The 13,106-nt window shown below is 29.1% G+C and overlaps 2 protein-coding genes across 2 annotated transcripts; both read left to right on the top strand.

The window, feature by feature from the left end:
• The first annotated feature begins 3,142 nt into the window (after window positions 1-3,142).
• LOC101513587 (GDSL esterase/lipase At5g03610-like) lies at window positions 3,143-7,536 on the top strand. The gene is made up of 4 exons (XM_012714056.3): window positions 3,143-3,299; window positions 3,413-3,637; window positions 6,364-6,635; window positions 6,859-7,536. Exons 1-4 carry the CDS (start codon window positions 3,248-3,250, stop codon window positions 7,378-7,380), a joined length of 1,071 nt encoding a protein of 356 aa, XP_012569510.1. The 5' UTR covers window positions 3,143-3,247; the 3' UTR covers window positions 7,381-7,536.
• A 1,249-nt stretch (window positions 7,537-8,785) lies between these two features.
• LOC101502848 (subtilisin-like protease SBT4.15) lies at window positions 8,786-13,071 on the top strand. Its single transcript, XM_004494100.4, has 11 exons — window positions 8,786-9,053; window positions 9,161-9,258; window positions 9,635-9,732; window positions 9,959-10,102; window positions 10,209-10,314; window positions 10,540-11,050; window positions 11,261-11,361; window positions 11,469-11,696; window positions 11,807-11,915; window positions 11,996-12,209; window positions 12,469-13,071. The coding sequence occupies exons 1-11, from the start codon at window positions 8,955-8,957 to the stop codon at window positions 13,008-13,010; spliced, it is 2,250 nt and encodes a 749-aa protein (XP_004494157.1). The 5' UTR covers window positions 8,786-8,954; the 3' UTR covers window positions 13,011-13,071.
• Window positions 13,072-13,106: the final 35 nt, after the last annotated feature.

Here is a 13,106-nt window from a genome sequence, read left to right as displayed (position 1 = left end):
CCCTCTGCATAACAAAACCATTATAACTACTTATGATCAATCATTTCAAACTTTAGACTTCATGTATCATGTATGTATGCCGTCCACAATTATGAACAGAGACTGTTGGTGGTATCTTACTGTTAAAATAGCTTTTGTTTTAGTTTGATTGTGAACTTACGAAATGGATAATCAAAATTTGCAGTCAGACCCACCCAGGTGGCCTTTTAGATTAGGACTTAGAAGACAATCTAGATGCTCTTAAAAATTCCAGATTCTGCTATATCAAGGAGCCAGACAACTAATACTTGACGATTAGTAGAATAAACTTTCCTACTTAAAAATCACTTATTAAGGAATTTACATTTACCTTCTTCTATGAAGATTACTATTATATTTATAAAAAAAATCTGACAAACGAGTCCGTTAGATCAATAAATAATAAAAATAATTTATATGAATTAATATTTTTTCCCTTTCTTATACACAAGGTATAGCAGTATTAACAAACAAAAACCTCGAGAGTCAAACCAAAGATTAATCCAAGTATAAAGTCAAAGTCAAATCAAAGATCCATCCCATTAAATAAATTAGCAAAACCTCCCCAATTTGATTCAAAGCTTGGAAGTCACCCACTTTGATGAAGGGACAATCTTAACTACTACACAAAAACTATACTTATATTCTATAACCACTCCATCCACCAACGAAAGTAACCAACCTCCTTTCTTATATATATATATATATATTATGACTCTAAGTTAATAACACCAACATTGATATATTTTGTAAGTATATATTTCAAAGCTAAACCTTCAAAAATCAGAAAGCATAAAACAAAGTGTTGCATAAATAAATTGTTGAACAAGTTAGTCATATATAAATATGACTTTTGAATTTTCTTCAATAGCAATGGCGATGAAGGTTCTTCGGTATTGTGTTCTATTTGCGACAATAAATGTTCTTGTATTGAACTGTTGGGAGACAAGAAGAAACGAATTCAATGTTCAGATGATGATGCAGAGGAATAACAAGAAGGTGTGTGATGAGATATATGTGGTTCGTGAGGGAGAAACTTTGCAAACAATAAGTGAAAAATGTGAGGATCCATATATTGTTGAAGAGAATCCACATATTCATGACCCAGATGATGTTTTCCCTGGCCTTGTTATCAAGATTAACTCTTTCACTAATAGAAGATATTAATTAGAAACTTATAATTATTGCTTTTATTTTTGGGTTGTTATTACAATTTATAATACAACTATACAAGAGGAAGAGAGTATCTTAATTGTATTTAAACATTGCCTATCTTATATAAAAAAACTCAAATTTTATATGGATAAAAGACAGAACTCTATTTATTTATGATTTACAAATTGATTTAATGACGATAGATTAGGAGTGAATTAGGGTTAAAATATGCTAACATATGTAATGTTTTTAAAGTTAACATATGTAATGTTTTTAAAGTTAACATATGTAATCCAATATTTATTTTTTAAAGAGAACTTTTAAAAATAACTTACATCTTATATGATCTTATATTTTTTATTTATTATTGTTGAGACCCTTAGTTAGGTTCAAAATAAATAAAATTCTTTTTAAAGATGTATAATAATTATCTCTATTTTGTGCAATCTAATATTTAATTTATTTTTAAAATAAATTATAATTATTCTTATATTATGTAAGTGATACATTTCTGTATTATATTACTTTACATAATTATTGTATGGGAGAGAAGGTATTTAGATAGTGATTTAAAAATTTTCAAGAGTTATTAGATTATTAATTCAACTATCATTCTCAATTGAGTTAGAGAATATTACATGTTAATTTTCTAGAATCAAGGAACAAATATTATTTATTCAACATACTATTTTATTTGTTAATAAGACTTACATTAAAAATATTAAAGTCTTATACTTTCAATATTCCAGTTAATTCTAATGAGAATTCGAGTTTCGTTTATATTACAATATATTTAATATACTAGTGAATTTTAATGAGAATTCGAATTTTCTTTATACTATATATCAAATCACTAGGAATAAAGGTGTATACAATTATAATTTATTATATATTATCATATACTTTTATAATTTTATGTATATTAAAACATATGACATATTAAATTTATAGACTTAGAAAATTAAGTCTCATTCTATTATACTGATATATATAAAGTCTCATTCAATTATGAAATACTCCTATCGAATTTTATAAATGTTTTATTTTTTCTGGCATACTAACAAAATTATAAAAAGTTTATCACTAAAGATTGATCTCAAAAAATTTATTTATGGTCCATAATTTTGTTGTTTTTATATTGAGTTTACGATATTTAAAAAATTTATATTTAATTTATTTTAAGTGAAAAAAATTAAATTTTAATAGAATTAAGATTTTTTTTTTAAAATTCTTTAATATTAAATCATAAAAATAATAAATTAAAATATTTAAATTATTGATTGTAAAATAGTTATTAAATTATTGCGCGTCAAAATACCATTTATTTATTCGAAATAGGGCATGCATCTATTTGGATTGAAGGGATGTACTCAACAATTTATTTATTTATTTATTTTAACAATAGAGGGTGTACTCAACATTTTAATATGCCATGAATATATTTGAAATGAAATTTAAATATATATAACTTTTAAAGATATTTCTTGATTTTTGACTAAAAAGATATACTTGTTTAATTTTTACTAAAAAGATATTTCTTTATATTGACAAATTACTTTTTATATAGTCTTTGGTCATATATATCTTAAAAATAATTGATTTAGTTAGTCTTACATAATTTTAATTCCCATTTGTACGTTTTTTTTATAAAAACAATTCTTTTTATATATTTGTTTGTTTTAATTAGATATTCCAATATCCAACATGTAATTAATTAATATATTTAATGAATGTTATAGACAAATTGGTAATAAATATAATATTAACTAACTTACTAATATTTCCTAAAAAAAATTAATTAATTAATATACTATTCATAATTTTTCTTGATATGATTGAATTTTTTTTCTTCTTTATAAAAACAAACTTATTTGAGAGCAAAATATAAAACAAATCATGATGAATCGCATAATCACTTAGTGGAGGCAACTTGATTTCACTCACTACAAACCGCATATATATTGTTCACTTCACATCACAAAGCTTCACTTCCCACTTTCAAAGTGCTAACAAATAGCTCAACCCAAACACTACTTTGTCTCCTTTTAACTTTATTTAACTTTGAACAAAACTCATGGATTTCTTTCCCTTCATCCTCTCTCTTTTCCTTGTTCTACATCTCTCAGGTACAAACAAACAAAACATACTCTACTTCCAAAAACTTAGGACATGTATTTTTTGTTAATTTGATGAAAATGATTTTAAATTAAATTTAATTCATATGGATCTTATTTTTTAGGACAAAGTGTCACACAAGTTGAGGCTCGCCATCATCATCATCATCACCATCATAAACATCATCGTCATCATATATCAAAATTATTTGTTTTTGGAGACTCATATGTTGACACCGGCAACATTAAAAGAGGGTTAGCAAATTCATGGAAAGAACCTTATGGCATCACCTTTCCCGGCAAGCCCGCCGGCCGTTTCTCCGACGGTAGAGTCTTCACCGACTACATTGGTACGTGTGTGTCCAAATGCATCATTACAAACTCTTTCATGCTTTTTATTTATTTATTTATTATTTTTCAATTTAAAGGAAATGTTATAGCATATTAAATAATTATAAATAATCGATATTCTAAACAAATTTATATTTTTAGTGCAGTACCTTTAAACTCATTATTTATTATATTAGCTTTTGTTTTTTTTCTTCCTTAGCAAAAGTTTTGTTTTTTTATAGATGATTTATTATAAATTTAAATATATATATTCTTCTTTTTATTAAAGCATTTTAAATATATTTAAAAAAAAAGGAGCATGTACTAAGCAAATTAAAAATAAAAGATGCAATATGTGTAATCCTTATTGTAAATACTAAAGGATGAGTAAATGAAATTTCATATTTCAAAAGTTATGTGGCAAATGCATGTTAACAATTTTTTGAGAGGAAAAAAAAAAATTAACTTATAAATAATTGTATATACTTTCTTTATGTAGGGGTGGGCAAAGTTCAGTTCTGCACTAGAACCATTTGAAAATTGAACTGAACTGTTTTTCAGTTTGGAAAAACCGAACTGAACCGGTTTTCAGTTCAAAGAACCGAACCGAACCGGTTTATAAAAGTGGTGCATCGGTTTATTATTTTGAACCAAACCGAACTGGTTTAACTTAATTTTTTTGTTCATATAGGCCAAAATTTTCATAATTACCCCTAATTACGACTAAAAAAAATTCGGTTCAAGTTTTTTGAAATAAAAACCGGTTCGTTTTGGTTTTTTTAAACAAAAAACCGGTTCGGTTCGGTTTTTTGAATTGAAAAACCGGTTCGGTTCAGTTCTGGTTTTACAAAATCAGTTCGAAAACAGTTCGGTTCTTAAACCAGTTCAGTTCAAAAGCAGTTCGGTTCGGTTCGGTTCGGCAGTTTGGTTCAGTTTTTGGTTTTTTTGAACACCCCTAACTTTATGTACTTTACCCTAACACCGTCATATATTATATACGTTGATCAATTGGTAAGGTTGATTTATTTGCTGGCTTTGCCACTTTTTGTTTTCTCGAGCTAATTGTGTCTATCTGTTCTAGCGTTATATGATGTTCTTTCTTTGCCAATAAAATGGTCCATTATTGTGTTTTATGTCACTTTTTTTTAGCATACCCCTTTTCTTTTTTACTATGTTTTTGATTGCATACCACGTTCGGTCTGCATTTTATTTCTCTTTTTCGTCACATTGATTTATTAACGGCATGTTTTTTCTCTCTCTCGCGTGACACAACAAGCTTTGGTCGCAGACACTTTTGTCCTTCTTATTTCTTTTAGTAATCATTGTTTTAACACTCGATCAAAGTGTTTCTCTTTGCTCTTTAATACCGATTCTAATTCACTTTTAAATATAAACAAAAATTTGTTATGTCACCCAATAGAGGAAAACAAATATGTGTTGATTAAAATATTACTCCTTCCTCTAAAAAATAAGTATTGTTTAAAGTTATTTCATATAGACAAAGAGTATGTTTGTTATTACTTATTTTTTAAAATAATTATTTTTATCAATTTTCATTTGTTATGATTTTTTTTAAAAAGTAGAATAATCTCTAAAAAATAATTTTAAAATTGTTTCAAATATAAAATGTTTTGAGCAATTTGTCATAAAAATTATTTTTGATTATTTAAAAAAAATACTTTTATTACAATAAACAAACACAATATTTTATATTTTTTTATAAAATAATCTCTAATAAAAACAATACATCAATTTGTACCCCGAAAAAAAAAAACAATACAATGTAACAATTTTATAAAGTTATCCTTAATTCCTTATAACCTATTGGCTATCAACAATTGTAAAAAATGCATAGTTGAGTATAATGACTTGAAATTTTTGCACAAAGTATAAATTTGAATTTGAAGATCGAATTAGAATAAATTAATAAATATTGCAATGAGAAAATAAAACGACACAATTTTCAGAACAAATTTTATTTTAAAAAACCATAATTATTTTGAAAACGAAGGAATGATTACATGTGTTTTAATTTGACTAATTATGCCAAAAGAACTTAATGTAGTTGGTTGATTAATGCTTTTTTCCATAAATTCTTTAGTACTCTTGACTTGTGTTAGATACTTAAATATTGAAGGTAAAATTAATTCAAAATTAAATATTAAAATATAAGATTATATTAAATGATTGAATGATAGTACCATATCCCATAAAACTCTTATATATTGGAGTGTTAACATTTTTTTACTCAAGATTGATTAATGTCAAACCACCACATATTTATACATCTTAGGATTCCAGATATCCTTATTTTTCTTATTCCAAAGTTGAGCTTTTATCACAAGTGGATTATCTGACGTAGACTTATATAACTTTGTCAGTGCCAGTCAAAAAAAATAAAACTTTGTCAAAAAAAAAGCAAAAGCATTGTCCAACTTTACTTGAAAATAGTTAGAGGCATCTTTATTTTTTAATTTTCTTAATTTGGTCCACCCTGTAAAGAAAATTACCATCTATATAATTAACTACATGAAAAATTAATATTTAATTTTTACTTTCATGTTTTCCTTTAGAAAAAATCCAAATAACATTAAAGTGAAAAAAACGAATTATTTTGTCACATAGTACTTAATTTACTTTGTTGCTTTCTTCAATGATGAATTTCGGAGATAACGGTAACTTTATTATTATTATTATTATAACATCTTATGTATCTGATTAGTTACATTATGCTATGCAATTGCAGCCAAGTATTTGAAATTGAAATCACCGGTCCCATATAGTGTGAGAGAATTGATGCCAAAACATTTGAAATATGGAATGAACTATGCGTTTGGTGGTACTGGTGTGTTTCAAACGTTGTTTTCAGGCCCAAACATGACAACTCAAATCGATTTTTTTGAGCAACAAATCAAAGACAAACTCTACTCAACCAAAGATATTCGTAATTCTGTCGCTCTTGTTTCTGTCGCTGGAAATGACTACACTTTTTACAACGTTAAAAATGGCTCTGTTCAGGTATATTTTCAATTACTATCATTTCAACTTTCAAGTTACAATTAAAAAAAATCAGAAACTATGAAAATCGTTTTTTTAATAAAAAAATTAATTAGTAAAAAATAATTTTTTAGAAGATTCTAGAAACAGTTTCTCATTAAAAAAAAAAAAAGAAAGGCCTAATGTATCCAAATGAATAAATTTAAAAATAGGTATGATTAATGTGACAAATGTATATATGTAGGGTTTTCCATCTTTCGTGGCATCATTGATTAATCAAACAGTGATCAATTTAATTCGCATAAAAGAATTAGGAGTGAAGAAAGTAATAATGTCTGGTCTACAACCCATTGGATGTCTTCCTCAACAAACAGCTGGAACTTCATTCAAGCAATGCAATGAAACATCAAACACAATCCTCGCAAGCCACAACAATCTCTTAAGACAAGCCATAAACAAATTGAACCAACAAACAAATGATACTTCTTCACCTTTTCTATTCCTTAATCTTCACGATACTTTTATGTCGGTGTTGAACCATCCAACCACATTCAACATTAAGGACAAATTGAAGCCATGTTGTGTTGGTGTGAGTAATGAGTATTTTTGTGGAAGTGTTGATGAGAAAAATGTTAAGAAATATTTGGTGTGTGAGGAACCAAAATCTGCTTTCTTTTGGGATTCGGTGCATCCTACGGAAGCAGGGTGGCATGCTGTCTATAACAAGTTGAGAATAACGAATGCTCTTGAACCAATTTATTACTAGTTATTTCTTGGTTTTGTTAGCTACTAGTATTAAGATTTGTTTGTGGTGAATAATACATTTTCACTTTTCGTTTGTTATATTCATTGTTTCTCAAATTGTGTTATGTTTTGTAATCGTTCCAACTGTTTTTGGGAATATATTTTATGGCAATTTGCAGATAGAACTTTCTCATCTAGATTTTTTAGGTGTATCCTTTCCTTTAGTATCATACCATGTGTTGACGATCTTTACAAAGTATTGTTACAAATAAGTTTTCACTACACTTTTTCATTAATTGTTTAAAAATAGTTTCTATTCTAAAATCTAAACAAAACAAAGATGTCATTAGTGCAAAATATATATAATTTTATTGATGATTAATCTGTATCAGATAATTTAATTGACACTTTTAATTGGACCACATTATATTTCATTAACAAGATTCAAATTAAAATTTTTCTTTAAAGGGTTTGAATTCGATTCTACTCGAAATAATAAAAATAAAGTAGAATAATTTAACTTTTAATTAATATTTTTTAAAAAAATGCAAAGAAATGTAAAATTTATGACATTTTTTTAATAGTTAATAGTATCTTATTTATATATCAATCAATGTAATTTGACAAACCGAAATGGGAATCGATTTGAAAAACATTCATTATTGACCACTTTGGCATCAAATTCTATTTTAGGTATAGTTATATTTTCACAAATAAAAATCGAAATGGGAAATGATTTGAAAGAGTTTGATTTGCATACAATTGTAAAACTTTTCTATAAATGCATTTAATCACAGCATAAAGTGATTTTATTTTATTAGGTTAATTTGTTACACGAGTTTAATTTCCACAAACATCTAATATAAAAAGTTTTACTCAGTTGACAAATTATCATCAATTATATGAGTAACTTTAAGTAGTTATGACAAAAATTAACCATTATTAATAATGTGACAGTTATTATTGATTGACAGTGTATATAAATTAAATTTATTTTACATATATATTTTCATAAATATTTATACGGTAAAATATGAAAGAATGTATATATAAAACTAACATTAAATATGAATTAAATCAAAAAATATAAACATATGGTATTTAAAAAAAAAACATAAATATATGTGAGAGAGACCACAGTATTATATTATACGTTTTTTTAGTAGTATTTGGGCTTTGATTTAGTCTTCCTCAGAAATTAAGCTTGGGCCAAACCATAGTGGTCTTTCTTTCACTGCTAATAAACTTTAATTATTTTGTAAATAAAATAAACTGTTAATGTACAATATTATGTATTAGTACATTGATTGAAGAATGTTGGTATTGGTCGTAACATGTGTAAAGATCCAAAATTCAAGCCACCAAATACCAAGTCCTAGACTGTATTTTTACCTTCCCTTTTTGCCCCTTCCTCAAAATGTCACTCATTTCGCGTTCTTGCATAATCTACGCCAAGTGATCACATTGCATTATAAATTTAAACAACAAATTTACTTGTTTAAGCTATTTAGCACACTATTTATGTTGTTATCAAGCATTGCTTTTCTTTCATGCAAAAAATATAGTGTCTATTAGAGAACGACTAATACAATTAAAATGTTACAAAATTCGTTGCTATTGCTGCTACTACTACCCATTTTCTTTCTTCATATTTTTCCTTCACTAATTCAGGGATCAAATCAACATGAAAGAAAGGTATACACTAGTGGTAGACTTTAGTTTCAAGTATTTTTGTTATAAGATTCATTTATCAATATATGCTTCTTCTTAGCCTTTTTATAATTCATGTTAATTTCTGACAGCCGTATATTGTCTACATGGGAGAACTACCAACTGCAACTGCAACAACATATACTACGGAACAACACCACCACAACATGTTGGAGACTGCGATTGGAGAGTAATTATTTCAGTTTCAAGACTATAATACAAATGCATTTCACTATATAGAGTTTAATTAACAATAACTATGTATTGAATTATCACTAAAAAATCGAAAATATACAAATATTTAAGGCAAACATAATTTTTTTATGATTTAGAATCAAAATTGGTATTTCAAAATTTAAAATAATCATACACTTTACACCAACTACTTGTACTAGACTCGTACATTTTATGCTCACATATAGATGTATAATAACATTGAAGTAATATTTTTAAAAAATATTTCTTTGAGATGCTTATATGGTGAGAAAAAAATTAAATTAAATTGATATATATAATGCTGGGCAATCGACCATTCATAGTTATTTATTAATTTATTATTCCTACAGCAAGCAGTTAGCAAGAGAGTCCAAAATACATAGCTATGGAAAGAGTTTTAATGGATTTGTTGCACGACTTTTGCCACATGAAGCAGAGAAACTGCAAGGTATAGTAACATTTTGCTAGGTCGAAAAATATAAACGTTTCTGACAAGGAAATATATGATCTTATATTTTTTTTTTACAAAAAGGAAATATATTATATGAAGACACAAATTCTATAATAGTAATTGTGATTCATATATATTTACTGAAAAATATTATGATGCATATATTCAACGTTGGTATTTAATTATTAACAAAAAAAATGTTGGTATATTTAATTTAATGCAGGGGAGAAGAATGTAGTATCTGTGTTTCCAAATACATACCGTAGACTGCACACAACAAGGTCATGGGATTTCTTAGGAATGCCCCTTAAAGTGAAGAGAAACCCCAACATAGAAAGTCACATCATTGTGGGCGTATTAGACACAGGTATACATACATAAATTATTATTAACAAAATATATATTTCTCTGATAATGATTTATAGTAAAAATGTATAATATAATAAATAATTTATAATTATATATTTAAACAGGTATTTGGGTTGATTGCCCCAGTTTCAATGATGAGGGGTTTGGACCACCCCCAAGTAGATGGAAAGGCAAGTGTGTAATGGGAGCTAACTTCACTGGCTGCAACAAGTATTGTTCTACTTCTATGCATCCACTCATAGTCCTAGCACCATATATACAAACAATTTAACTTACTTATACACTTTATTCTTCAATCACTTTTGCTTTTTTTTCTTTTTCTTTCAAGAGATCACTTATTTCTTTGTTGTAGTGGATTCATATACAAAGTTGAGAGATATTATTGCCTTGCATACTATGTAAGGTTGATTTGATTTAAACTTGTTGCTTACGCAGCAAGGTGATCGGAGCAAAATACTTCAACCTTGACCCAGATGGTCCAACCATCGCGAACCCAAGTCCGGTGGACAATCAAGGCCATGGTACTCACACTGCATCAACAGCAGCCGGAGCAATGGTGAGGGGTGCAAGTCTTTATGGCATTGGCAAAGGCACAGCACGTGGCGGTGTCCCATCTGCACGTATTGCAATGTACAAGGTTTGTTGGAGCATTGGATGCAGTGACATGGACATGCTTGCTGGTTTTGATGAGGCTATTGCTGATGGTGTCAACTTAATATCAGTGTCCATAGGTGGACCCTCACGTGACTTTTTTGCTGACCCAATTGCTATTGGAGCATTTCATGCTATGAAGAGAGGTGTTCTCACTTCTTGCTCAGCTGGAAATGATGGTCCTCGACCTATGTCTGTTGAAAATGTTGCTCCTTGGATTTTGACTGTTGCTGCTTCAACAGTTGATAGAAAATTCACCACACAAGTAGCCTTTGGTGATAGAAAGAATGTTACTGTAAGTGACATTGAAGTACTGTATTCATTTGATGTGATTCAACTTGCTCTATATCATTTTGGATCTTCTAAGACCTCTCCAACCAAATCTCGATTTAACTGAAGTTTGGCTGGAGAGATTATCGCAGAAAATTCAATTTGTTTATGTAAATTTTCTTGAACTTCAAAAGTTGAAACAAACAGCTTACTTATTTTGGTTTGTATTTTGTAGGGACTATCTATTAATACATTTTCCCCTGAGAAAAAGATGTATCCACTGACTAGTGGTCTTCTTGCTGCTAACCTTAGTGGAGAAGGCTATGGAAATCCTAGGTGTTGTTCTTATTCTTATCATTAACCCTTAATTACTTGATATATTTTATTTTTTGAGAAGATTATGAAGGTTTTATGAAATGATGATGGTTATGGTTATGATGCAGTGGTTGTGATTATGGGACTCTAAATAAGGATAAGGTGATAGGGAAAATAGTGTATTGTACTGAGGGTACAGGTAGCCCAGACTTGACCATTAAAGAGTTAGGAGGAGCAGGAACCATAGTAGGAGTTGTAGATGAAGATGAAGCTTCCTATGCTACAGTTATTCCAGGGGCATATGTTGATATGTACACTGCAGGCAAAAACATTGAACTCTATATTAATTCCACAAAGTAAGCTATTTTTTACTGTTCTTTTGTCTAGACCTCAATTAGGCAATGTGATAAAAAAAATTAAGTGAATTAACTAAAGTAAAGAAATCTCTGGCTGATTTTAAATTCAGGAATCCTCAAGCTGTGATATACAAGACAACAAGCACTAATGTCCCTGCCCCATATCTTGCTTCTTTTTCATCTAGAGGTCCTCAACAAATCACCCGCAACATACTCAAGGTGATCATTTTTTATATCTCTTACTCCTTTGTGTTGTGTTCCATTTGGCTTGTTTTCTAATGTCAATATTTTATGTGAAGCCTGACTTGGCTGCCCCAGGACTTGACATACTAGCTGCTTATTCCAAACTGGCATCAATAACAGGGTACCCTGAAGACACCCGTTTTGATGTTTTTAACATCATATCAGGAACATCCATGGCATGTCCACATGCCACTGCAGCTGCAGCCTATGTTAAATCCTTTCACCCTGACTGGAGTCCTGCTGCCATTAAATCTGCCCTCATGACCACTGGTGAGGAAAATTCCCCATCTATAATCAATAGCTGAATATGAATAACATCCTTTGTTATTTGAGTAGTAGTTAAATTTTAAGAAAAAGTCCGTGGCTGGATTGTAATAGCAACATTGGTGCTATTACAACCACATGGTGCTGCAGTTAGGGTTGCAGCATCAACTGTATTTGACAATATCAGCAGCTGTGATGCCACTGCAATTTAAAACCTTGATAATTATCATTTTCAAATCTGACATTTTTCGTCTCTGTGATTCAGCTACTCCTCTTAAAGTCAATGGCAATTTTTCAGAACTGGGATCAGGGTCAGGACAAATTAGCCCAGTAAAAGCATTGCATCCTGGTCTAATTTATGACATTAGAATGAACTCTTATATTTCCTTCTTATGCAAGCAAGGCTACAACAGCACTAGCATTGGTATCCTCATTGGCAGCAAAAATTTCAATTGCACCAGCGTTAAGCCTGCACCAGGCACTGATGGACTCAACTACCCTACCATGCATATCCAGCTATTGAGTCCCAGTTCAAGAATTTCTGCAGTTTTTTACAGGACTGTGACAAATGTAGGATATGGGGCTTCAACGTACAAGGCTAAAGTCACAGCTCCTAAGGGTCTTTCAGTGGAGGTCATCCCAGACACATTGAAGTTTAGTCGGTTGCACCAAGACTTGTCATTTAAGGTTGTCCTGAAAGGGCCTCCAATGCCGGATGAGACACAAACATTATCCGCATCACTTGAATGGAATGACTCTCAACATAGTGTCAGAAGTCCAATAATTGTCTTTAAGCCAACATTGTGAACCAAAACCCATATTGGACATATTTCATAACCTAGGGATTTAAGTTCAAGAGGATTTTTTTCATATTGTGTACATTTCAATCAGTTATTTGCTTTA

This window comes from Cicer arietinum, chromosome 3, assembly GCF_000331145.2.
Source record: "Cicer arietinum cultivar CDC Frontier isolate Library 1 chromosome 3, Cicar.CDCFrontier_v2.0, whole genome shotgun sequence".
NCBI classification, from domain to species: Eukaryota; Viridiplantae; Streptophyta; class Magnoliopsida; order Fabales; family Fabaceae; genus Cicer; species Cicer arietinum.
This window is presented reverse-complemented; position numbering and strand designations above follow the sequence as displayed.